Here is a 26,255-nt window from a genome sequence, read left to right as displayed (position 1 = left end):
CAGCTCAAAGTTTTTATATTTAATTTCCTCACCCAGCAAGAGGCTGCCCTTGATTTCCTTTCCCTGCTGTCTCACCAAAATATCCTGAAAATTCTCCATTCAGGCACCCTGATTACATCCCCCACTCTGCATCAAAGGCAGAAAATTACCAGCCACTCCAAATAAAGCAGCAGCTGCTCGGGTTTAACTCCTAAATGTCACTTCCAGCACGGCTGATGCATCCCAGGATTACAGGGGAGTGTTTATTCCTGCAGGAATCCCTCCACATTTCCAGGGAAGGGACAAGTTCTGAGATAAGGGGAGGAAGGAGGAGGAGTCAGACTTTAAAAACAAAAATCCAGGTTGTAGGTGAGACAAGAGCCCTGTAAAAAAAAACCATGGGAGCTCTCCAGGATCAGATCAAACTTCAGCCAGAGGAAACAGCATCAACAGCCTGGGGATTCCAGGTTTAGGCATCGTGGCTTTAGAGGAAAATTTGGGTTTTTATACACCAGGCCACTCAATTTACATCGATTTTCTTCAGGCAGAAGGAAAATCAGTCCCAGGTTAATTACAATTAGAACAAGAAGCTGGGTGAAAAACTGCCCCAAAATCAGCTTTAGGAATTGTCTGGTACAAAACCAAGGGGTTCATTAGAACTCACTTCTTTTTCTCCATGGGCAAAGTGGTTTAGGCAAAGGGCTGTGACTGTGAGCCCTCAAAGTGCAGGTTTGAGATGCAGTGATAAAAAAGAAGGGGAAAGATAAGGAAAACCAGGAATTGTGTCCAAAATGACACCAGAAATGAAGACAGTGCCACCCAAAAAGCAGCAGAGCCTGCTCAGGAAAAACAGACAAATAAATAAATGTGGTAATATTCAATAATGAGCTTTTTAAACCCAGGGTCGAGTCTGGTGGAGCAGTTTGGGTTTGGATAAAGCAGCCCAGGACTATCCCTGGATCCCAGCACAGGATCCAGCACAGCTGGAACAGCAGCTGGAACAGGGACAAAGCACAGGAGGACCAGAGCCCCTCGGGTCCCTCCCCTCCCCTTTTGTCACACACAGGCAGAAAACACGGAGGTTTTTCTCCCATTTACTTCCGGAGGAAAGGAATACAGAGCTTCAAGTCATTGTACATCATTCCATGGGGGAAGTGTGAGCTGCAGCCTCCCCCCTCCCCTGGCAGGAGCCTGCACTGCTGAGCGGTGACAGAGGGGACACAGCCCCTGGGGACACCCCCAGTGCCCCCCCTGGCCCTGGGCTGGGACTGAGCGGCTGAGAAATGACCACCAGGAGGGGAAACGCCAGCCCTCATTCCCATTATGCCAAGCTGCCACTTGGGGATTGGAATGGGGTTTGGAGAGGCAGCGTGGAAGTGCTGGGATACATTCCTAGTGCTGTGGGAACACATTCCCAGTGGTACTGGAATAAATCCCCAGCGGTGCTGTGGGAACACATTCCCAGTGGTGCTGGGATACATTCCCAGTGGTACTGGAATAAATTGCCAGTGCTCTAGGAATACATTCCCAGTGGTACTGGAATAAATTCCCAGTGCTCTAGGAATTCATTCTCAGTGGTACTGGAATAAATTCCCAGTGGTACTGGAATAAATCCCCAGTGGTGCTGGGGGAACACATTCCCAGTGGTACTATGGGAACACATTCCTAGTGGTACTGGAATAAATTCCCAGTGGTACTGGAATAAATTCCAAGTGCTCTAGGAATAAATTCCCAGTGGTACTGGAACACATTCCCAGTGGTACTGGAATAAATTCCTAGTGCTGTGGGAACACATTCCCAGTGGTACTGGAATAAATTCCCAGTGGTACTGGAATAAATTCCCAGTGCTCTAGGAATACATTCTCAGTGGTACTGGAATAAATTCCCAGTGGTACTGGAATAAATTCCAAGTGCTCTAGGAATAAATTCCCAGTGGTACTGGAATAAATTCCCAGTGCTGTGGGAATACATTCTCAGTGGTGCTGGAACACATTCCCAGTCAGGGAGAGGGGCACAGGGCCAGTGATCCATCCACAGGCAGCCAGGCACTCCCCTGCCACGCTCAGGAATCCCAGGGAAGGACACATTCCCCTCCTGAAGCTCCGTTTTTCAGGGATTTGGGCTTCCCACGCTTCTGTGTGCACGCGAGGGGTAAAAAGTGACCTGCAAAAGAGGAGGGTTCGGCTCGTGGGGGGAGAGGCAGCCCTGGAGCAGCTGCAGCTGTGGTGCTCAGGGTTTTGTGCATCAGAAACATCCACAGGGCTGGTTTGGGGCTTTCTGGGAACACACATCCTGTGGGAGTGCAGTGCCAGGGCTGAAGGCAAAGCCAAGGCTGTTCTGTGGAGCTGTGCTCTCCCAAGGGATCCCTTTATTTCCCACCCCAAATCCCTCCCTGGCAGCTCAGAGCCATCACCCTGCAGCTCCCAAGGAGTTTTGCTTACAGGGATGATACAAAAATAGCCACCAGCTCCAATTTCAAGTGCCAGCAGAAAGAGGCTGGATGGCAACGCCCAGCCTTGGCCACAAGAGCCTGAAACTCCTCGGGGGGAATCTTTTGCAGGTCTCCCTTTTAAGGCCTTAATGTCATTACAGAGAGAGGGATTCTTTTGTCTTGTGCTTGCCATTGCTGCCCTCTCTAAGCAGCACCAAAACCTCCTCAAACTGAGCAGTTCCAGTGCCTGGCTGTCAGTGCAGGATCCAGAGGGAGGGACACAACAAGCACCAGGTGTTTAAGCTGCTGCAGGTACGGCAAGGGCAGGACTGATGTGCCAAGTGTTCTAAACAACCACACAAACAGCCAAATGTTGAGCCACTGCAACGCTGCTGCTACTCAGATTCTCAACATCAGCCACAGCAAAGGAAGAGAAATCAAAATCAAACCCAAAACCGAGCACTGGTATGGACACAGAAGAGTTTATCTTCGCTGGAGTTGTGTTCCCAGGAGGGAAGACTGGATGTGGCAGTGACTTGGGGTCACGAGTCAGATCGAGACCAGATGTTGGCACAGAGATGACAAACACCAGCTGGGGCCAGGTCCAGAGTGGATTGTCATGGCACGAGCTCCTGCTGCTGAGCAAAGAGATCCAGGAGGACAGGGGGTGTCCCCCTCTCCTTGGAAGTTCTGGTCATCAGTTAAGGAACATTGAGACACTTCCCAAACTGCAGCAACAGGATTCTGTTGGCTCTTCAGAGATTCAGTCCCAGAGCTGTTTTGGGTTCAGAAGAAGCAGAGGGAGTCTTTTGTGCCAGATCTGTGAAGGGAATTGCAACAGAGAAGAGATCAGAACTCATCAGACACACCCACAACCACCCAATACAATTCCAGAGTGCCCAGGTGCTTCCCTGCTCAGCTCCCTCCCCTGGGGAGCACATGTTCCACCCCCCTGGAATCACATGCTCTGGAAATTGAGGTTATAACCTGCCCAAACAGAAGGAAAACTACATGGCCAATTCTGTGGAATTGTTCATGAACAGATTCCCAAAAGGAAAACTGAAACTGTCCAGGACAGGTGTAGGGAAAGCTCAGTTCAAGCCCATAAACTCTGGTCATTCACCATTACTAAATCATAGGATATCCTGAGTTGGAAGGGACCCAAAAGGACCATTAATAAATCATAAGATATTACTTATTTATCATTCTTATTATTTACTTCCCTATCAGTAAATAAAGCCCAGTTTAAGCAGGCCTGTGCCACATAAAGAGCATTCCAGGGAAGATGCTGACTGCTGGACAAATCCTGTTCAAAAAATTCTGCTTTATCCTTTCCAACACTGCCAGGCTTTGTACAACTTTGTCAAATTTAAAAATGCAATTAGTCCAAGCAGCAGCTCCCTCACAGAGCCTTCAGCTTTCCCTCCACCCCTGGCAAAGGATCCAGGCAGAATTCCCAGCTCTCCCAGGACTGGGTTTAGCTCTGCTGAAGCAGGATCCAGGCACAATTCCCAGCTCTCCCAGGACTCTGCTGACCCCTGTGCTGCTCAGGGCTGTCCCAGCTCCCAGAGCAGCTCCCTCCCTGGCCCTGCTGCCGTTCCCACCTCCAGCAGACACAGAGAGCTGCTCCAGCTCAGCTTCCAGCTCGGCATCGGAGATGGGGGCACTCAGCACCTTCTGGGGAACGGGAGGCAGATCCAGGGAATCCTTACTCGAGTCCTGCAGGAGACTGTCCAGCTCCTTCTCCAGCTCCTCAGAGTCCATCTCTGCTGATTAAAGAAAATATTTCAGCTCCAAGGAGAATTCAGTGGCATCCTCACGGCACAGACTGAGATCCAAAACAAAGCTGTTATTCCTTCCATCCATTGTTACTCACAAGGAATCTCCTGTACTTCTTTTAAAGGACTGAAAATTCAGTCCTGATCTCAGGGAGGAGATTTTTTTTTTCTTGGCACTGAGGCCAAGAAGCTCTGGCACCTTTCAGCAGAGGCAAACAAGCTGCAGCAGCAACCAGGCCAGAGGAAAAAGCTCATCACTTCAACAAAACAAAGCAGCAGCCGCCCTAAAAATAGATTTAAATCGACATTACCCAGCTTTGAACTGAAATCCAGCCCCAAACGGGGACCACGAGGATTTGGAGATGAATAAACTGTCAGAGGGGAGAACTCCCTGCTCCCCATTCCCTTCAAGGCACCCACTTTGGTATTTTGGGAAGAGTTTATTCCCCCAGGAAGGTGTGGGGAGAGAGCAGGGAAGGGGTGGAGCAGGGAAAGGAGGGAGTAAGGGAAAGGAAAGAGTAAGGGAAAGGAGGGAGGAAGGGAAAGGAAGGAGTAAGGGAAAGGAGGGAGAAAGGGAAAGGAGGGAGAAAGGGAAAGGAGGGAGAAAGGGAAAGGAGGGAGAAAGGGAAAGGAGGGAGAAAGGGAAAGGAGGGAGAAAGGGAAAGGAGGGAGAAAGGGAAAGGAGGGAGAAAGGGAAAGGAGGGAGAAAGGGAAAGGAAGGAGTAAGGGAAAGGAGGGAGCAGGGGAAAGGAGGGAGAAAGGGGAAAGGAGGGAGGAAGGGAAAGGAGGGAGGAAGGGAAAGGAGGGAGGAAGGGAAAGGAGGGAGTCAGGGAAAGGAGGGAGAAAGGGAAAGGAGGGAGAAAGGGAAAGGAGGGAGAAAGGGAAAGGAGGGAGTCAGGGAAGGGGGGAGCAGGGAAAGGAGGGAGTAAGGGAAAGGAGGGAGTAAGGGATGGGAGGGAGTAAGGGAAAGGAAGGAGAGAGGGAAATGAGGGAGCAAGGAAAAGGAGGGAGAAAGGGAAAGGAGGGAGTCAGGGAAAGGAGGGAGTCAGGGAAGGGGGGAGCAGGGAAAGGAGGGAGCAGGGAAAGGATGAGCAAAGGATAAAACGCCCAGGACATACCCAGACCATTGATCCCCACTCCAGCCAGAGTCTGGGCCACTTCATCTTGAGTGTCACAAAGCTGAGGTAAAATGAACACAGTGAGGTACAGATTAGAAATTAACTTTGTGCCCTGCTGCAGCAGCTTTATCAGAAGTGGAAATAACGAACAAAATCAGAAGTTGGCCTGAAGGCAGCAGGAGTTAGTGCAAAAGACATTGCCACCTTGGTTTTCACAAGGAACATGAAGATTATTTCACAATAATAAATTACAACACTGAGGATGGCACATTTGAGGATCAAACCTAAACCAGAATTTCACAGCTGGGAGTAAAAACACCGCTCTGACTGGAGCTTTTTCACGGAAATCGTGAGTTGAAATTGCAGCTTGGGCTCCAGAATCAGGAAGCTGAAGACCAACACATCCCAACCACGACATTTTGCAGCCCCTCAGCTCGAGCTGAAGGCTCAGTTTGAGCTGATGGTGCTAAAAAATTAATCCTTGGCTGTTTTTCACACCAGCTTAGACTGCCAGACTGCTCTGCTCACTTCAATTCCTGCAGAATGAACTCCTTTCCCTCACTGAAATGCAGGAGATTACAGAATTAACTAGGTTGGAAAAGACCTTTGAGATCATCAAGTCCCAGCTATAAAAATAAAACAAACAAAAAAATAAAATGAAATAAAATAGAACAAAATAGAATAAACATAAACATAAAACTAGAATTAAAACAGAATAAAATAGAATAGAATGAAATAGAATAGAATGAAATAGAATAGAATGAAATAGAATAGAATGAAATGGAATAGAATGAAATTGAATAGAATGAAATAGAATAGAATGAAAATAGAATAGAATTAAAATAGAATCGAATTAAAATAGAATAAATCAAATAAAAATAGAAAAAATAGAATAAAACAGAATAAAATAAAATAAAATATCAAAGAAAATAAAACAAAACATCAGGCTGTTTCATGCACACAGCTGCATTGCAGCTTCCAAAGGTTTGTTTTGTATTTTTGAATACCTAAAGACTTTCTAGGAAAGCTGGGTGCTCCCCCAATATTGCTGATCAAAAAACCCCCACAAAATGCACAAATTTCAAGTAAATTAAAATACATTGCAGCAAAACCAGAAGACACAGAAATCTTCTTTTTGCTGATGTTTTAGCTCAAAATTAAGTCAGTTTGCTTTGGTGCCATAAAGGAAAAAACCTAAATAATTAAAAGCAACCAAAGAATTAATAATTCATTAATATCTGGGCAGGTTTCTTGGGAATATCCACACCCCCCTGGCTGTTCCAGTACCTCTTGGATCTGATCCACCAGGTTCTCTGCCCTCTCCACAGTCACATCCTTCATGGAAAGCTTCAGAGCTCCCACCCCGGCCTGGTAGGCATTGAACACCTGGAAATTCAAAACAGAAACAGATGAAGATGCACAATGCTCAAGAACTCCGGGCTGGTAGGCAATAAATACCTGGAAATTAAAAATAAAAGACAGAAATATGCATAATGCTGATGAACTCCAGCCTAGTAGGCATTAAATACTTGGAAACTAAAAATAAAAGAGATGGAGATGCACAATGTTAAATACCTGGAAATTAAACGTAAAAGACAAAAATAGGCACAATGCTCATGAACTTCAGGCTGGTAGGTGTTAAATACCTTGAAATTAAAAATAAAATACAAATATGCACAATGGGAGCTCCAGTCCAGAGCTGCTTCCCAAGCAGGATCCTTGGAGAAACACCAGGACATGGAAGGAGCTTTATCCAGAGGGCCATTCCCAGGGTAAATCCCACCCCTCAGGTGAAGGGAAGAGGGGAAGGAGCTGGGGGAGGAGCTGGGGAAGGAGCCCTCGGTACCATCTGGTCGGTCTGGGAGGCGTAGATCCGATCCAGGATTCCCTGCACCGCATCCAGCTTGGAGTGCAGCTCCTCGATGCGCCGCTCCGTCCTCCGCTTGGACTTGAGGCACCTCAGGGCCTGGCCAGGGACACAAACACAGAGAGGGAGAGAGATCAGCTTCACACACACACACACACACACAGAGATCAGCTTCACAAACACACACACACACACAGAGAGCTCAGCTTCACACACACACACACACACAGAGAGCTCAGCTTCACAAACACACACACACACAGAGAGCTCAGCTTCACAAACACACACACACACATACAGAGCTCAGCTTCACAAACACACACACACACATACAGAGCTCAGCTTCACAAACACACACACACACACACACACACACACAGAGCTCAGCTTCACAAACACACACACACATACAGAGTTCAGCTCACACAGAGAGCTCAGCTTCACAAACACACACACACACACAGAGCTCAGCTTCACACACACACACACACACACACACAGAGATCAGCTTCACAAACACACACACACACACAGAGCTCAGCTCACACACACACACAGAGCTCAGCTTCACAAACACACACACACAGAGAGCTCAAGTCACACACACACAGAGCTCAGCTTCACAAACACACACACAGAGAGGTCAACTCACACACACACACACAGAGAGCTCAACTCACAAACACACAGAGCTCAGTTTCACACACAAACACACAGAGAGATCAGCTTCACAAACACACACACAGAGAGCTCAGCTTCACACACACACACAGAGCTCAGCTTCACAAACACAGCTCAGCTCACACACATACACAGATCAGCTCACACACACACACAGAGAGCTCAGCTTCACAAACACACACACACGCACACAGAGCTCAGCTCTGTGAGCTCAGCTCACACACAGAGAGAGCTCAGCTTCACAAACACACACACACAGAGCTGACCTTCACAAACACACACACATACAGAGCTCAGCTTCACAAACACAGCTCAGCTTCACACACACACACACAGAGCTGACCTTCACAAACACACACACACACAGAGCTCAGCTCTCACACACACAGAGCTCAGCTCACACACACAGAGCTCAGCTCACACACACAGAGCTCAGCTCAGCTTCACACACAAATCTGGGAACTCTCCCCTCCCCTGGCCTTGCTCCCACTTTGGTGACTCCAATAACTCCTGCTGGCACCATGGTGTGGGCATCCTTAAAATCAGAGGGTTTTGGGAAAGCTGCAAAAGGCAGGCCTCAGAAACTGCAGAACTGTGGTTAGAGCTGAGCAACAGCCATAAGATTTGTCAGCAGGAAAGTTCTATAAGAAGTAGAAAGGACAAATAAAACAATGGTCTGTGTATTAACACTTGGCTAGAATAACTCCCTAAGCTACAGAAAAGTATATCTAGTGAGATATTAGGAAGTTCTAAGCTTAATAATGGAGCTCTGTGCATTGTATTTTAAGGCTTATAAGCAGGTATTGTGTTTAAAATAATTGCTTTATTTTAAACATATTTAAAATAAATACGCATTGGTATTTAAAATAAATACGCATTGGTAAAACAAAAGGTACGTGGTTGGAAAAATCTACTGCCAGTACGTTTTTGCTTTGTGTGATTGGTCAAAAAACTTTTAAAGTGAGTTTAACACTGAGTTCTGCAGCTGCTGCTGGGGATGTGAGCTGCTGGCATCTTCCCACTGTGGGGTGAAACCCTAAAAATGGGGACTTCAGCTGCAGCTGGACCCGTGGGTTCATCCAGGAGGAATCCTGGCTCACCCAGGCGCTATCCAGCAAAAGAAAATCCAGGATGACTGCTTTGGAAAGTCAAAACAAAGGGGTTTTTTGGTTTTGTTAAGATTGGAGTGTTAGAGATGGTATTTTGAGTTTAAATGTTTATTAGTTTTTATTATATTCCAGTTTTCTAAGTTGTGAGTTTTATAGTATTTTATTAGTAAGTTATAAAAGGCAATTTTATTTTTATAAAGTTTTTTAAAGTTAAAAATCTCAAAATTAGTAAAATCTCAAATTCACAAACCAAAACCACTACACTATTAAGAAATGATACTTTAATTATTTTTAACTTCATAACGAATTATTTTAAATTTGTAACATAATTTTTTTGTTTAAATATAAAATATTATTTAATTTTCTACGGAAAAATATAAAGAAAAAAGATTCATTTTATTTTAAAACTTTTACATATATTATTATATTTTAAAACTTTAAACTTTAAGTTTTTTACTTTGTACTATTATATATTTTTAATTAAATTACATACTCATAATCTTAGTGTTATTAATTAATTTTAGAAAGTTTTTGTAACAGTTTTAAGTTAAATGTAGTGGTTTTTTTAGGAGTTATGGTTTATTAATATAAAAAGTCTACAATTTTTAACATCTGAAAAATTCCAGCTGGCATCTGCAGCTATTCCCATTGCTGGGTGCTGAAGTTTCCTTCAAAAAAAGGAATCCTCGTGGAATTTCATGCTGATTAAAAGCAGGTATTTGTAGCCCGTAGCATCAAACAAGAAGTAGGGAAAAGCAGAGAAAGGTTGTGAAATGTGTGTTTGTGTTTGTGCTAAACTTGTTCAGAAATGATCAGCTCAAGAAAAATATTTTAACTGACAAATTAAAAAAAAAAAAAAAAAACAAAAAAAAAAGCCAGGAGTTGAATTTTGATGATTCTGAGTGGCTCCCTTCCAACTCGGGATATTCTGGGATTGGAAGTGTCATAAAAAAAATCCTAATCAACCAGGAATCCCTGAGGCACACGTAGAACAAGTGAGTTTAAGAGTTTATTTCCAATTCCCTTCATCACCTCACTCTGGAAAGATAAATCCTTCACCTTAAGGAGAGCTTTGGTTTCACTCCAATACCCCTGGGATGAAGTCCCCAAATTTAACCCTGGGCATGATCTGCAGCTCTGGAGCAGCTCCAGGACGTTTCCCTGGCAATTTCACTCACCAGCTGCTTCTTCCCAGCTCTGCAAGCACTCCTGGCGTCCTCTTTACACCTGGAAGATGGAAAAAGGAAAGGAAATTTCTTCCTTTTTTCACAACTCACAACCACCCTCTCCCTCTCTCTTAGGGGACCACAACGGAGCATTTTGGATACAAACCACCCTCAAAGCACTGCTGATTCCCTCAAGTCCTTGACTGCATTCCAAATCCTTGCAAACACTCCCCACAGCCATCCCCTGCACCTTGTTTTCATAAGGAACAGGGAACAAAGGCTGGAAAACTGCCCCATCACATGGCTGTGACTCTTGTTTATGAACAGGAAAGGACAACAGGAGAAAGCAGCTTCTAATTGTGTCCCAAAGTTCTACATCCCAAAGATGTTGTTCCCACCACCCTTCCCCAAATTACTTCTCTGCTTCCTGGGAAAGGGACTCCACCTTCTGTGACAGCAGCTGCTCACTCTGCATCAGCTGATAAACTCCAATGTCCACATCATTCATTGGGGACACCTTGGCGTGGAGGCCTCGGGCAAACTTCACAATCTAAAATCAGAGTAGCACAGGCTGGAGTCACTTTCCAAAAATCTCAGCTAGGAAGGACTTCAGGAAGGTGGGAAGGAAGGACTTCAGGAAGGACTTCAGGGAGGAAGAAAGAAAGGAAGGACTTCAGGAAGGAAGGACTTCAGGAAGGACTTCAGGAAGGAAGGAAGGAAGGAAGGACTTCAGGAAGGAAGGAAGGACTTCAGGAAGGAAGGACTGCAGGAAGGAAGGAAGGACTTCAGGAAGGAAGGAAGGACTTCAGGAAGGAAGGAAGGACTTCAGGAAGGAAGGAAGGAAGGAAGGACTTCAGGAAGGAAGGAAGGAAGGACTTCAGGAAGGAAGGAAGGACTTCAGGAAGGAAGGAAGGAAGGACTTCAGGAAGGAAGGAAGGAAGGACTTCAGGAAGGAAGGAAGGAAGGACTTCAGGAAGGAAGGAAGGAAGGACTTCAGGAAGGAAGGAAGGACTTCAGGAAGGAAGGAAGGACTTCAGGAAGGAAGAAAGGACTTCAGGAAGGAAGGACTTCAGGAAGGAAGAAAGGACTTCAGGAAGGAAGGAAGGACTTCAGGAAGGAAGGAAGGACTTCAGGAAGGAAGGAAGGACTTCAGGAAGGAAGGAAGGACTTCAGGAAGGAAGGACTTCAGGAAGGAAGGAAGGACTTCAGGAAGGAAGGAAGGACTTCAGGAAGGAAGGAAGGAAGGACTTCAGGAAGGAAGGAGGGACTTCAGGAAGGAAGGAAGGACTTCAGGAAGGAAGGACTTCAGGAAGGAAGGAAGGACTTCAGGAAGGAAGGAAGGACTTCAGGAAGGAAGGACTTCAGGAAGGAAGGAAGGAAGGACTTCAGGAAGGAAGGAAGGAAGGACTTCAGGAAGGAAGGAAGGACTTCAGGAAGGAAGGAAGGAAGGACTTCAGGAAGGAAGGAAGGACTTTAGGAAGGAAGGAAGGACTTCAGGATGGAAGGAAGGACTTCAGGAAGGAAGGAAGGACTTCAGGAAGGAAGGACTTCAGGAAGGAAGGACTTCAGGAAGGAAGGACTTCAGGAAGGAAGAAAGGACTTCAGGAAGGAAGGAAGGACTTCAGGAAGGAAGGAAGGACTTCAGGAAGGAAGGAAGGACTTCAGGAAGGAAGGAAAGACTTCAGGAAGGAAGGAAGGACTTCAGGAAGGAAGGAAGGACTTCAGGAAGGAAGGAAGGACTTCAGGAAGGAAGGAAGGACTTCAGGAAGGAAGGAAGGAAGGACTTCAGGAAGGAAGGAAGGAAGGACTTCAGGAAGGAAGGAAGGAAGGACTTCAGGAAGGAAGGAAGGAAGGAAGGACTTCAGGAAGGAAGGAAGGAAGGACTTCAGGAAGGAAGGAAGGACTTCAGGAAGGCAGGAAGGAAGGACTTCAGGAAGGAAGGAAGGACTTCAGGAAGGAAGGAAGGACTTCAGGAAGGAAGGAAGGACTTCAGGAAGGAAGGAGGGACTTCAGGAAGGAAGGAAGGACTTCAGGAAGGAAGGAAGGACTTCAGGAAGGAAGGAAGGACTTCAGGAAGGAAGGAAGGACTTCAGGAAGGAAGGAAGGAAGGACTTCAGGAAGGAAGGAAGGAAGGAAGGACTTCAGGAAGGAAGGAAGGACTTCAGGAAGGAAGGAAGGATTTCAGGAAGGAAGGAAGGACTTCAGGAAGGAAGAAAGGACTTCAGGAAGGAAGGAAGGACTTCAGGAAGGAAGGAAGGACTTCAGGAAGGAAGGAAGGACTTCAGGAAGGAAGGAAGGACTTCAGGAAGGAAGGACTTCAGGAAGGAAGGACTTCAGGAAGGAAGGAAGGACTTCAGGAAGGAAGGAAGGACTTCAGGAAGGAAGGAAGGACTTCAGGAAGGAAGGAAGGACTTCAGGAAGGAAGGAAGGACTTCAGGAAGGAAGGAAGGACTTCAGGAAGGAAGGAAGGAAGGACTTCAGGAAGGAAGAAAGGACTTCAGGAAGGAAGGAAGGACTTCAGGAAGGAAGGAAGGACTTCAGGAAGGAAGGAAGGACTTCAGGAAGGAAGGACTTCAGGAAGGAAGGAAGGACTTCAGGAAGGAAGGACTTCAGGAAGGAAGGAAGGACTTCAGGAAGGAAGGAAGGACTTCAGGAAGGAAGGAAGGACTTCAGGAAGGAAGGAAGGACTTCAGGAAGGAAGGAAGGACTTCAGGAAGGAAGGAAGGACTTCAGGAAGGAAGGAAGGACTTCAGGAAGGAAGGAAGGACTTCAGGAAGGAAGGAAGGACTTCAGGAAGGAAGGAAGGACTTCAGGAAGGAAGGAAGGAAGGACTTCAGGAAGGAAGAAAGGACTTCAGGAAGGAAGGAAGGACTTCAGGAAGGAAGGAAGGACTTCAGGAAGGAAGGAAGGACTTCAGGAAGGAAGGAAGGACTTCAGGAAGGAAGGAAGGACTTCAGGAAGGAAGGACTTCAGGAAGGAAGGACTTCAGGAAGGAAGGAAGGACTTCAGGAAGGAAGGAAGGACTTCAGGAAGGAAGGAAGGACTTCAGGAAGGAAGGAAAGACTTCAGGAAGGAAGGAAGGACTTCAGGAAGGAAGGAAGGACTTCAGGAAGGAAGGAAGGACTTCAGGAAGGAAGGAAGGACTTCAGGAAGGAAGGAAGGAAGGACTTCAGGAAGGAAGGAAGGAAGGACTTCAGGAAGGAAGGAAGGAAGGACTTCAGGAAGGAAGGAAGGAAGGACTTCAGGAAGGAAGGAAGGAAGGACTTCAGGAAGGAAGGAAGGACTTCAGGAAGGCAGGAAGGAAGGACTTCAGGAAGGAAGGAAGGACTTCAGGAAGGAAGGAAGGACTTCAGGAAGGAAGGAAGGACTTCAGGAAGGAAGGAGGGACTTCAGGAAGGAAGGAAGGACTTCAGGAAGGAAGGAAGGAAGGACTTCAGGAAGGAAGGAAGGACTTCAGGAAGGAAGGAAGGACTTCAGGAAGGAAGGAAGGACTTCAGGAAGGAAGGAAGGACTTCAGGAAGGAAGGAAGGAAGGACTTCAGGAAGGAAGAAAGGACTTCAGGAAGGAAGGAAGGACTTCAGGAAGGAAGGAAGGACTTCAGGAAGGAAGGAAGGACTTCAGGAAGGAAGGAAGGAGGGACTTCAGGAAGGAAGGAAGGACTTCAGGAAGGAAGGAAGGACTTCAGGAAGGAAGGAAGGACTTCAGGAAGGAAGGAAGGACTTCAGGAAGGAAGGACTTCAGGAAGGAAGGACTTCAGGAAGGAAGGAAGGACTTCAGGAAGGAAGGAAGGACTTCAGGAAGGAAGGAAGGACTTCAGGAAGGAAGGAAGGACTTCAGGAAGGAAGGACTTCAGGAAGGAAGGACTTCAGGAAGGAAGGACTTCAGGAAGGAAGAAAGGACTTCAGGAAGGAAGGAAGGACTTCAGGAAGGAAGGAAGGACTTCAGGAAGGAAGGAAGGACTTCAGGAAGGAAGGAAGGACTTCAGGAAGGAAGGACTTCAGGAAGGAAGGACTTCAGGAAGGAAGGAAGGACTTCAGGAAGGAAGGAAGGACTTCAGGAAGGAAGGAAGGACTTCAGGAAGGAAGGACTTCAGGAAGGAAGGACTTCAGGAAGGAAGGACTTCAGGAAGGAAGGACTTCAGGAAGGAAGGAAGGACTTCAGGAAGGAAGGAAGGACTTCAGGAAGGAAGGAAGGAAGGAAGGACTTCAGGAAGGAAGGAAGGACTTCAGGAAGGAAGGACTTCAGGAAGGAAGGAAGGACTTCAGGAAGGAAGGAAGGAAGGACTTCAGGAAGGAAGGAAGGAAGGACTTCAGGAAGGAAGGAAGGAAGGACTTCAGGAAGGAAGGAAGGAAGGACTTCAGGAAGGAAGGAAGGACTTCAGGAAGGAAGGAAGGACTTCAGGAAGGAAGGAAGGACTTCAGGAAGGAAGGAAGGACTTCAGGAAGGAAGGAAGGACTTCAGGAAGGAAGGAAGGACTTCAGGAAGGAAGGACTTCAGGAAGGAAGGAAGGACTTCAGGAAGGAAGGAAGGACTTCAGGAAGGAAGGAAGGACTTCAGGAAGGAAGGAAGGACTTCAGGAAGGAAGGAAGGACTTCAGGAAGGAAGGAAGGACTTCAGGAAGGAAGGAAGGACTTCAGGAAGGAAGGAAGGACTTCAGGAAGGAAGGACTTCAGGAAGGAAGGACTTCAGGAAGGAAGGACTTCAGGAAGGAAGAAAGGACTTCAGGAAGGAAGGAAGGACTTCAGGAAGGAAGGAAGGACTTCAGGAAGGAAGGAAAGACTTCAGGAAGGAAGGAAGGACTTCAGGAAGGAAGGAAGGACTTCAGGAAGGAAGGAAGGACTTCAGGAAGGAAGGAAGGACTTCAGGAAGGAAGGAAGGAAGGACTTCAGGAAGGAAGGAAGGAAGGACTTCAGGAAGGAAGGAAGGAAGGACTTCAGGAAGGAAGGAAGGAAGGACTTCAGGAAGGAAGGAAGGACTTCAGGAAGGAAGGAAGGACTTCAGGAAGGAAGGAAGGAAGGACTTCAGGAAGGAAGGAAGGACTTCAGGAAGGAAGGAAGGACTTCAGGAAGGAAGGAGGGACTTCAGGAAGGAAGGAAGGACTTCAGGAAGGAAGGAAGGACTTCAGGAAGGAAGGAAGGACTTCAGGAAGGAAGGAAGGACTTCAGGAAGGAAGGAAGGAAGGACTTCAGGAAGGAAGGAAGGAAGGAAGGACTTCAGGAAGGAAGGAAGGACTTCAGGAAGGAAGGAAGGATTTCAGGAAGGAAGGAAGGACTTCAGGAAGGAAGGAAGGACTTCAGGAAGGAAGGAAGGACTTCAGGAAGGAAGGAAGGACTTCAGGAAGGAAGGAAGGACTTCAGGAAGGAAGGAAGGACTTCAGGAAGGAAGGAAGGACTTCAGGAAGGAAGGAAGGACTTCAGGAAGGAAGGACTTCAGGAAGGAAGGAAGGACTTCAGGAAGGAAGGAAGGACTTCAGGAAGGAAGGACTTCAGGAAGGAAGGAAGGACTTCAGGAAGGAAGGACTTCAGGAAGGAAGGAAGGACTTCAGGAAGGAAGGAAGGACTTCAGGAAGGAAGGAAGGACTTCAGGAAGGAAGGAAGGACTTCAGGAAGGAAGGAAGGAAGGACTTCAGGAAGGAAGGAAGGACTTCAGGAAGGAAGGAAGGACTTCAGGAAGGAAGGAAGGACTTCAGGAAGGAAGGAAGGACTTCAGGAAGGAAGGACTTCAGGAAGGAAGGAAGGACTTCAGGAAGGAAGGACTTCAGGAAGGAAGGAAGGACTTCAGGAAGGAAGGTAGGACTTCAGGAAGGAAGGAAGGACTTCAGGAAGGAAGGAAGGACTTCAGGAAGGAAGGAAGGACTTCAGGAAGGAAGGAAGGACTTCAGGAAGGAAGGAAGGACTTCAGGAAGGAAGGAAGGACTTCAGGAAGGAAGGACTTCAGGAAGGAAGGAAGGACTTCAGGAAGGAAGGAAGGACTTCAGGAAGGAAGGAAGGACTTCAGGAAGGAAGGAAGGACTTCAGGAAGGAAGGAAGGACTTCAGGAAGGAAGGAAGGACTTCAGGAAGGAAGGAAGGAAGGACTTCAGGAAGGAAGAAAGGACTTCAGGAAGGAAGGAAGGACTTCAGGAAGGAAGGAAGGACTTCAGGAAGGAAGGAAGGACTTCAGGAAGGAAGGAAGGAGGGACTTCAGGAAGGAAGGAAGGACTTCAGGAAGGAAGGAAGGACTTCAGGAAGGAAGGAAGGACTTCAGGAAGGAAGGAAGGACTTCAGGAAGGAAGGAAGGACTTCAGGAAGGAAGGACTTCAGGAAGGAAGGACTTCAGGAAGGAAGGAAGGACTTCAGGAAGGAAGGAAGGACTTCAGGAAGGAAGGAAGGACTTCAGGAAGGAAGGACTTCAGGAAGGAAGGACTTCAGGAAGGAAGGACTTCAGGAAGGAAGGACTTCAGGAAGGAAGGAAGGACTTCAGGAAGGAAGGAAGGACTTCAGGAAGGAAGGAAGGACTTCAGGAAGGAAGGAAGGACTTCAGGAAGGAAGGAAGGACTTCAGGAAGGAAGGACTTCAGGAAGGAAGGACTTCAGGAAGGAAGGACTTCAGGAAGGAAGGAAGGACTTCAGGAAGGAAGGAAGGACTTCAGGAAGGAAGGAAGGAAGGAAGGACTTCAGGAAGGAAGGAAGGACTTCAGGAAGGAAGGAAGGACTTCAGGAAGGAAGGAAGGAAGGACTTCAGGAAGGAAGGAAGGAAGGACTTCAGGAAGGAAGGAAGGAAGGACTTCAGGAAGGAAGGAAGGAAGGACTTCAGGAAGGAAGGAAGGAAGGACTTCAGGAAGGAAGGAAGGACTTCAGGAAGGAAGGAAGGAAGGACTTCAGGAAGGAAGGAAGGACTTCAGGAAGGAAGGAAGGACTTCAGGAAGGAAGGAAGGAAGGACTTCAGGAAGGAAGGAAGGAAGGACTTCAGGAAGGAAGGAAGGAAGGACTTCAGGAAGGAAGGAAGGAAGGACTTCAGGAAGGAAGGAAGGACTTCAGGAAGGAAGGAAGGACTTCAGGAAGGAAGGAAGGACTTCAGGAAGGAAGGAAGGAAGGAAGGACTTCAGGAAGGAAGGAAGGACTTCAGGAAGGAAGGAAGGAAGGACTTCAGGAAGGAAGGAAGGAAGGACTTCAGGAAGGAAGGAAGGACTTCAGGAAGGAAGGAAGGAAGGACTTCAGGAAGGAAGGAAGGAAGGACTTCAGGAAGGAAGGAAGGAAGGACTTCAGGAAGGAAGGAAGGAAGGAAGGACTTCAGGAAGGAAGGAAGGAAGGACTTCAGGAAGGAAGGACTTCAGGAAGGAAGGAAGGAAGGACTTCAGGAAGGAAGGAAGGACTTCAGGAAGGAAGGAAGGACTTCAGGAAGGAAGGACTTCAGGAAGGAAGGACTTCAGGAAGGAAGGACTTCAGGAAGGAAGGAAGGACTTCAGGAAGGAAGGACTTCAGGAAGGAAGGACTTCAGGAAGGAAGGAAGGACTTCAGGAAGGAAGGAAGGACTTCAGGAAGGAAGGAAGGACTTCAGGAAGGAAGGAAGGAAGGACTTCAGGAAGGAAGGAAGGACTTCAGGAAGGAAGGACTTCAGGAAGGACTTCAGGAAGGAAGGAAGGACTTCAGGAAGGAAGGAAGGACTTCAGGAAGGAAGGAAGGACTTCAGGAAGGAAGGAAGGACTTCAGGAAGGAAGGAAGGACTTCAGGAAGGAAGGAAGGACTTCAGGAAGGAAGGAAGGAGGGACTTCAGGAAGGAAGGACTTCAGGAAGGAAGGAAGGACTTCAGGAAGGAAGGAAGGACTTCAGGAAGGAAGGAAGGACTTCAGGAAGGAAGGAAGGACTTCAGGAAGGAAGGACTTCAGGAAGGAAGGACTTCAGGAAGGAAGGAAGGACTTCAGGAAGGAAGGAAGGACTTCAGGAAGGAAGGAAGGACTTCAGGAAGGAAGGACTTCAGGAAGGAAGGACTTCAGGAAGGAAGGACTTCAGGAAGGAAGGAAGGACTTCAGGAAGGAAGGAAGGACTTCAGGAAGGAAGGAAGGACTTCAGGAAGGAAGGAAGGAAGGACTTCAGGAAGGAAGGAAGGAAGGACTTCAGGAAGGAAGGAGGGACTTCAGGAAGGAAGGAGGGACTTCAGGAAGCAAGGAAGGACTTCAGGAAGGAAGGAAGGACTTCAGGAAGGAAGGAAGGACTTCAGGAAGGAAGGAAGGAAGGACTTCAGGAAGGAAGGACTTCAGGAAGGAAGGACTTCAGGAAGGAAGGAAGGACTTCAGGAAGGAAGGAAGGAAGGACTTCAGGAAGGAAGGAAGGAAGGACTTCAGGAAGGAAGGAAGGAAGGACTTCAGGAAGGAAGGAAGGACTTCAGGAAGGAAGGAAGGACTTCAGGAAGGAAGGAAGGACTTCAGGAAGGAAGGAAGGACTTCAGGAAGGAAGGAAGGACTTCAGGAAGGAAGGACTTCAGGAAGGAAGGACTTCAGGAAGGAAGGACTTCAGGAAGGAAGGAAGGACTTCAGGAAGGAAGGAAGGACTTCAGGAAGGAAGGAAGGACTTCAGGAAGGAAGGAAGGAAGGACTTCAGGAAGGAAGGAGGGACTTCAGGAAGGAAGGAGGGACTTCAGGAAGGAAGGAGGGACTTCAGGAAGCAAGGAAGGACTTCAGGAAGGAAGGAAGGAAGGACTTCAGGAAGGAAGGAAGGAAGGACTTCAGGAAGGAAGGAAGGACTTCAGGAAGGAAGGAAGGAAGGACTTCAGGAAGGAAGGAAGGAAGGACTTCAGGAAGGAAGGAAGGAAGGACTTCAGGAAGGAAGGAAGGACTTCAGGAAGGAAGGAAGGAAGGACTTCAGGAAGGAAGGAAGGAAGGACTTCAGGAAGGAAGGAAGGAAGGACTTCAGGAAGGAAGGAAGGAAGGACTTCAGGAAGGAAGGAAGGACTTCAGGAAGGAAGGAAGGACTTCAGGAAGGAAGGAAGGAAGGACTTCAGGAAGGAAGGAAGGACTTCAGGAAGGAAGGAAGGACTTCAGGAAGGAAGGAGGGACTTCAGGAAGGAAGGAAGGACTTCAGGAAGGAAGGAAGGACTTCAGGAAGGAAGGAAGGAAGGAAGGACTTCAGGAAGGAAGGAAGGACTTCAGGAAGGAAGGACTTCAGGAAGGACTTCAGGAAGGAAGGAAGGACTTCAGGAAGGAAGGAAGGACTTCAGGAAGGAAGGACTTCAGGAAGGAAGGACTTCAGGAAGGAAGGAAGGACTTCAGGAAGGAAGGAAGGACTTCAGGAAGGAAGGAAGGACTTCAGGAAGGAAGGACTTCAGGAAGGAAGGAAGGACTTCAGGAAGGAAGGAAGGACTTCAGGAAGGAAGGAAGGACTTCAGGAAGGAAGGAAGGACTTCAGGAAGGAAGGAAGGACTTCAGGAAGGAAGGACTTCAGGAAGGAAGGACTTCAGGAAGGAAGGAAGGACTTCAGGAAGGAAGGAAGGACTTCAGGAAGGAAGGACTTCAGGAAGGAAGGACTTCAGGAAGGAAGGAAGGACTTCAGGAAGGAAGGACTTCAGGAAGGAAGGAAGGACTTCAGGAAGGAAGGAAGGACTTCAGGAAGGAAGGAAGGACTTCAGGAAGGAAGGAAGGAAGGACTTCAGGAAGGAAGAAAGGACTTCAGGAAGGAAGGAAGGAAGGACTTCAGGAAGGAAGAAAGGACTTCAGGAAGGAAGGAAGGACTTCAGGAAGGAAGGAAGGACTTCAGGAAGGAAGGAAGGACTTCAGGAAGGAAGGAAGGACTTCAGGAAGGAAGGAAGGACTTCAGGAAGGAAGGACTTCAGGAAGGAAGGACTTCAGGAAGGAAGGAAGGACTTCAGGAAGGAAGGACTTCAGGAAGGAAGGAAGGACTTCAGGAAGGAAGGACTTCAGGAAGGAAGGAAGGACTTCAGGAAGGAAGGACTTCAGGAAGGAAGGAAGGACTTCAGGAAGGAAGGAAGGACTTCAGGAAGGAAGGAAGGACTTCAGGAAGGAAGGAAGGACTTCAGGAAGGAAGGAAGGACTTCAGGAAGGAAGGAAGGACTTCAGGAAGGAAGGAAGGAAGGACTTCAGGAAGGAAGAAAGGACTTCAGGAAGGAAGGAAGGACTTCAGGAAGGAAGGAAGGACTTCAGGAAGGAAGGAAGGACTTCAGGAAGGAAGGAAGGACTTCAGGAAGGAAGGAAGGACTTCAGGAAGGAAGGAAGGACTTCAGGAAGGAAGGAAGGACTTCAGGAAGGAAGGAAGGACTTCAGGAAGGAAGGAAGGACTTCAGGAAGGAAGGAAGGACTTCAGGAAGGAAGGAAGGACTTCAGGAAGGAAGGAAGGACTTCAGGAAGGAAGGAAGGACTTCAGGAAGGAAGGACTTCAGGAAGGAAGGACTTCAGGAAGGAAGGACTTCAGGAAGGAAGGACTTCAGGAAGGAAGGAAGGACTTCAGGAAGGAAGGAAGGAAGGACTTCAGGAAGGAAGGAAGGAAGGACTTCAGGAAGGAAGGAAGGAAGGACTTCAGGAAGGAAGGAAGGAAGGACTTCAGGAAGGAAGGAAGGAAGGAAGGACTTCAGGAAGGAAGGAAGGACTTCAGGAAGGAAGGAAGGAAGGACTTCAGGAAGGAAGGAAGGAAGGACTTCAGGAAGGAAGGAAGGAAGGACTTCAGGAAGGAAGGAAGGAAGGACTTCAGGAAGGAAGGAAGGACTTCAGGAAGGAAGGAAGGACTTCAGGAAGGAAGGAAGGACTTCAGGAAGGACGGAAGGACGATAGGACGAAAGGACGGAAGGACGGAACGAAGGAAGGAAGGAAGGAAGCAAAAGAATTTTTTGCACTCCCAGTTTAGGCCTTGGAGTCATGAGTCTGTCCCAGTCACCACAGGATTTAATATTAAACTAGGATCAGGACCAGCAGTGTGGGAACAAAATGCCTTAATGGAACAGCTGGAAGATTTAAAACTGTCCCTGGATTCTGGAAGTGGAAGGGAATGTCAGACTCCCAAGGACTTCAGAATACCACAGGGAAAGTGGAATCTCAGAGCTGAGCGCCTGCACCTCTGTAGGAAATGACAGCATAAAAAGCTTTTCAAAAAAAAGTGGAATTCCATGCTGATTCAAGAGGTGTGGAGTTTGTGTAGCTGGGAATAGTCAACCTGCAGGATCTGCCAAGTTTTTAACTCTTAAATGAAATCTGAATTATTACAAACGTTTAAAGAAGCTGCCATGCCAGAACAAGGATTTCTTGTCACCTACAACCAAGTAACAACACTGGAGCACGTGGAATTTACCTTTCCAGACAGAGAACACCCATTTCAGCCACCAAAATGGCTAGAATCCATTTCTCTCCAGGCAGATGGAAGGCAAGACAGAGATGATACCACCCAAAAGCAGTCACCTGGACCCTGTACCTTCTCTCCATTCTGTTCCAGGATGGTGACCCTCTTCTCCTTCTGCAGCTGGAGCAGCAACAAGTAGAAGGTCCTTTCATCGGGGCAGAGGCCAGCGCAGAGGGAGCGGAGCTCGGAGAGGGCGACCACGGGGTGGGAAGAGAGGGCAGAGCTCTGGTAGAGGCGATAAACTTCCTCTGCCTTCTCCTGCAAGGGATCCAGTGATGCCTGAGGATTTCACCTTTGGTATTTTCCAGATCCCGCACTGCCTTAGTGCGTAACTCTGAACTCCACAGAGAGTGTTAGTTACTGCCTTCACATTTTGGGCACACAAAACAATCCCTCCAGGCCTGAGAACCAAGGACACTCCACTGCCTCAGGCCCTGAAAAGCATCAACAAAAGTGAATTGTGGGGAGCAAACTGGGGGTAAATGACTTCATTGCCTGAAGCTGTCCTTGGAGGATGAACCCCTGATATGTAAATGGACCAAACTCATATACCTGTCTGAAAAACTGGTGAACACTGTGCACCTTCTGACTGCCCAAGGTGTCAGAAGGCCTTTAATATTATTTATTATTAAGAAATATTTATCAATTACTATTATTATTTTATTAGAAATAAATGTATTGTTTATTATTAATAAATACCCATTTTATGCTCTAACTCTGTCTAGCTTCCGTTCTAGGTAGCCACTCCAAGACATCACAGGGATGCTGTCAGCCCACACAGCATTCCTGCTCTTCCCAAATGCTCCCACACCTCCTTCCTCCCAACACTCCCTGTTTTATTCCGGAGTGAATTTCAGAAAGAGCCGTAGGAACTCCCAAAACAGTCATCCACAAAAACCAGAACTCTGTAATTGCCAATCCCTGAAAAGCTGTGGAACAGCACAGGAACCACACAGGCAATCAATTTGCTTCCCCTGCACTTCCTGGAAATCCCTCCCCAGGTTTGAACCAAATAAAAATTCCTGCCTTTAAAGATTTCCTGCATTTCTGCTGGACACAGTAACCCAGACAAGCACAGCAAGGCTTGGGGCTCACTCTGCAGACACAGAGTAACAGAGAGAGAAGAGGGGCTGGGACAGGATCCAGTCCCATGGGAGAGCAGCTGGAATAATGCCCAGGGAATCTGGGCTGGTGGGACACTGGATGGCCAGGCTGTGCCTGTTCCATCCCCTGTTCATCCCTGAAGCAGATGGAGCTTGGGCTGAGAGTTCCTCATGTCCTACACAGGAATGAGCTCCAGCCTGGGATTCACAGCTGGCTCCCAGCACAGCTCCTGCCTCCCTGGACAAGCAAGGAATTGTGTCCCTTCCTTTTCTTGGAGTCACTGAAAAATCATTGTCAGAATGGTTTGGGATGGAAGGAGCTGAAATCCCACCCAGTGCCACCCCTGCCATGGCAGGGACGCCTCCCACTGTCCCAGGTGGCTCCAGCCTGGCCTTGGGCACTGCCAGGGATCCAGGGGCAGCCCCAGCTGCTCTGGGAATTCCATCCCACCCACACTGGGAATTCCTTCCCAATATCCCATCCATCCCTGCCCTCTGGCAGTGGGAGCCATTCCCTGTGTCCTGCCCCTCCATCCCTTGTCCAAATCCCTCTCCAGCTCTCCTGGAGCCCCTTTAGGCTCTGGAAGGGGCTCTGAGCTCTCCCTGCAGTTTCTCTTCTCCAGGTGAGCACCTCCAGCTCTCCCAGCCTGCTCCCAGCCCTTGGAGCAGCTCCATCATTTTCAAGGAACATCTAAATCACTTCCCACCTGCAAGTCACTCCACCCATCTCTCTCCAGGCTCTTGAACACCTCGGGAGCAGCAATGAAGATCTGCTCAGCCCTGACCCCTCCTTCCCAGCACATGAAATGACTCCTGGTTTTCCTGGAGAGGCACAATCTCAGGAAAGCTCTCCACAACACTCACCTGCAGCAGCTCCACGTAAATCAGAACCTCCTCCTCCTCAGGAATTTTGCTGTCCCCCAGGACGCTGGAGAGGGTCCACTTGAGGGGCTTCAGGATGAAAACTCCCACACCCCATGAGATCCAGCTGCTGTCTACACTGGCCATGAAGTCTGACTCCCTCTGGAGCTTCCCACGTCTAGGGAAAAGATAATTCACGTGGAACTGAACACAGTCAGTCTCAACCTTGGATATCCTGCACATCCCCCACGCCAGTGGCGTTTTCTATCACCAAATCCAGCTCAAGTTTGAGATTTCATTGCTGGAAGCACACAGAGGTTTCCACTCCTCCCCTGCTTCCTCTGGATCCCAAGTGCCTTTTGTTTACTCTTTTTTCCCGTTTTGCAAGTTTCTCCAGTTTTCTACTCAAAACTGATGAGGTATCAAAGGAGGGAATGAACAGGGAGGGTCAGTTTTAGGGGTAATCAGCCGTTTCAGGATAGTTATCAAATTGCAACAATAGCTTCTCAGACCTACTGGTTTTAATTCTCAGGTCACCAAGAGAGCTCCTGCTGTTTTGAGCCTCTTCGAGGTACCAGTCCCGGGCTCCAATTTCACAGCACAAAACCTCTGGTTGCAAACACCAGCTCAACACATCCCCGGTGCCCTCGGCAGCTGCGACACCACAGCATCCCAGGGAACATCCCCCCATTAAACAGCGATATTCCTGGGGGAATATTCCCTGTCCTCCCACACCTCCTGCGAGCCCCGGCTGAGCGCTGATTCCCTGCCCAGCTCGGCCTCCCAGATTCCACACACACACCCCATAAACGCAATTCACAGCATCTCAGACTGGTTTGGGTTGGAAGGAGCTGAAATCCCGCCCAGTGGCACCCCTGCCATGCCAGGGACACCTTCAGCTGTCTCAGGTTGCAACAAGCCCCGTCCAACCCGGCCTCGGACACTTCCAGGCACGGGGCAGCCACAGCTTCTCTGGGAAACCCGTGCCAGGCCCTCACCGTGCAGAATTCACCCTCCAGGCTGGCACAGCACGGATCCATCGCCCGCCGCATCCCCTGACACCCCCCGCACCCTCCCCGACCTCCTTTACCTCAACAGCTCCCTGAGGACGGTGCCGAGCCCCAGGGGGACGCTGCCCCGCCGCTCGAAGCCGTTCTGCAGCTCCCTCAGGCACGTCCTCACCGCGCCCCTCCGCCGGCCGCGGGCCAGTACCAGCCCGACCCAGAAGGCCATCTTGCTGTCCCACTCGGTGCTGTTCACCTCGCGGCTCTGCTTGAAGGCCGAGAACAAGAAGGCCATGCGCTCGTCATCCGTCTCCCACTCCGGGGGCAGGTCCCCGGCCGGGGCCGGCCCAGGGGGAGCCTCGCCCGGGCTGCACATCTACGCGAGCCCCCGGCTCGGCCGCGGCCTCCGCCCGGCCCGGCCGCCCGCCCGCCTCAGGGGAGACGCGCAGGGCGCATGCGCGGTGTCACCCCCGCGCGCTCCCCCCCCCTGCGTCACTTGGGGTGGGCCGCGCCGTCCCCCCCCCCCCAGGCCCCGCTGTGGTACGGCCCGGAGGAGGCCAAGGGCCCCGCCGCCAATCACCGCCCGGCCCCGGGGTGACGTCACTGTGACGTCATAGGCGCGGTGAGAGCGGCGTTTGGGGTATTTGGGACGATATGTAATAATTATGTGCATTGTATATACTTCCTGTATATATCATATAGAGGATATATCTTGTATATTTTTCGCTTTCAGCGTATAATATTTATTAGTATTATGGATAATAATATTATTGATATTTATAATTAATAATTATTAATGATATATTATTAATAATTACATTATCAATAGCATTTTTTAGGATAAAAATAATAAAAATATATTATAACAGAATGCACATATAGAATAAACTATAGAATAATAAAATTTTGGATTTTGTTACTTATTGATATATTATTAATAATTACATCATCAATATCATTTTTGAGGAAAGAATTAATAAAAATATATTATAACAGAATGCACATATAAAATAAACCATCGAATAATAAAATTTTGGATTTTGTTGCTTATTGATATATTATTAATAATTATATTATCAATATCATTTTGAGGCTAAAAATAATAAAAATATATTATAACAGAATGCACATATAGAATAAACTATAGAATAATCAAATTTTGAATTTTGTTACTTACTGATATATTATTAATAATTACATTATCAATAGCATTTTTGAGGAGAAAAATAATAAAAATATATTACAACAGAATGCACATATAAAATAAACCATAGAATAATAAAATTTTGAATTTTGTTACTTATTGATATATTATTAGTAATTACATTATCAATATCATTTTGAGGCTAAAAATAATAAAAATATATTATAACAGAATGCACATATAAAATAAACCATCGAATAATAAAATTTTGGATTTTGTTGCTTATTGATATATTATTAATAATTATATTATCAATATCATTTTGAGGCTAAAAATAATAAAAATATATTATAACAGAATGCACATATAGAATAAACTATAGAATAATCAAATTTTGAATTTTGTTACTTACTGATATATTATTAATAATTACATTATCAATAGCATTTTTGAGGAGAAAAATAATAAAAATATATTACAACAGAATGCACATATAAAATAAACCATAGAATAATAAAATTTTGAATTTTGTTACTTATTGATATATTATTAGTAATTACATTATCAATATCATTTTGAGGCTAAAAATAATAAAAATATATTATAACAGAATGCACATATAAAATAAACCATCGAATAATAAAATTTTGGATTTTGTTGCTTATTGATATATTATTAATAATTATATTACCAAT

At 47.4% G+C, this 26,255-nt stretch overlaps 1 protein-coding gene across 3 annotated transcripts; it reads right to left on the bottom strand.

Moving 5' to 3' along the window:
• Positions 1-1,057: 1,057 nt before the first annotated feature.
• CHMP7 (charged multivesicular body protein 7) lies at positions 1,058-24,863 on the bottom strand. 3 transcript variants are annotated; one of them, XM_068174553.1, is made up of 10 exons: positions 24,503-24,861; positions 23,416-23,590; positions 21,521-21,706; positions 10,546-10,679; positions 10,142-10,190; positions 7,153-7,272; positions 6,594-6,692; positions 5,307-5,367; positions 4,015-4,179; positions 1,058-3,230 (listed from the first exon to the last, which is right to left on the bottom strand). In XM_068174553.1, exons 1-10 carry the CDS (start codon positions 24,790-24,792, stop codon positions 3,166-3,168), a joined length of 1,344 nt encoding a protein of 447 aa, XP_068030654.1. In that variant the 5' UTR covers positions 24,793-24,861; the 3' UTR covers positions 1,058-3,165. The 3 variants fall into 3 exon arrangements, with proteins under 3 accessions (XP_068030654.1, XP_068030655.1, XP_068030656.1); XM_068174554.1 differs by having other exon boundaries at positions 4,015-4,176; positions 24,503-24,859; XM_068174555.1 differs by lacking the exon at positions 1,058-3,230 and adding an exon at positions 4,287-4,472 and having other exon boundaries at positions 4,040-4,176; positions 24,503-24,863.
• Between the last annotated feature and the right edge of the window lie 1,392 nt (positions 24,864-26,255).

Source organism: Anomalospiza imberbis, chromosome 28, assembly GCF_031753505.1.
Source record: "Anomalospiza imberbis isolate Cuckoo-Finch-1a 21T00152 chromosome 28, ASM3175350v1, whole genome shotgun sequence".
In the NCBI taxonomy this organism is placed as follows: Eukaryota; Metazoa; Chordata; class Aves; order Passeriformes; family Viduidae; genus Anomalospiza; species Anomalospiza imberbis.
The sequence above is the reverse complement of the archived record's forward strand: the minus strand, read 5'-3'. Positions and strand labels throughout refer to the sequence as shown.

Bases quoted from the DNA above. Each gene is read 5' to 3' on its own strand.
- CHMP7 (XM_068174553.1), bottom strand. From the start codon at position 24,792: ATGTGCAGCCCGGGCGAGGCTCCCCCTGGGCCGGCCCCGGCCGGGGAC. The intron at 10,680-21,520 runs GTACAGGGTCCA...CTCTGATTTTAG, and splicing joins TGGAACAGAATGGAGAGAAG to ATTGTGAAGTTTGCCCGAGG. The intron at 5,368-6,593 runs GTACTGGAACAG...ATTTTACCTCAG, and splicing joins TGGTGGATCAGATCCAAGAG to CTTTGTGACACTCAAGATGA.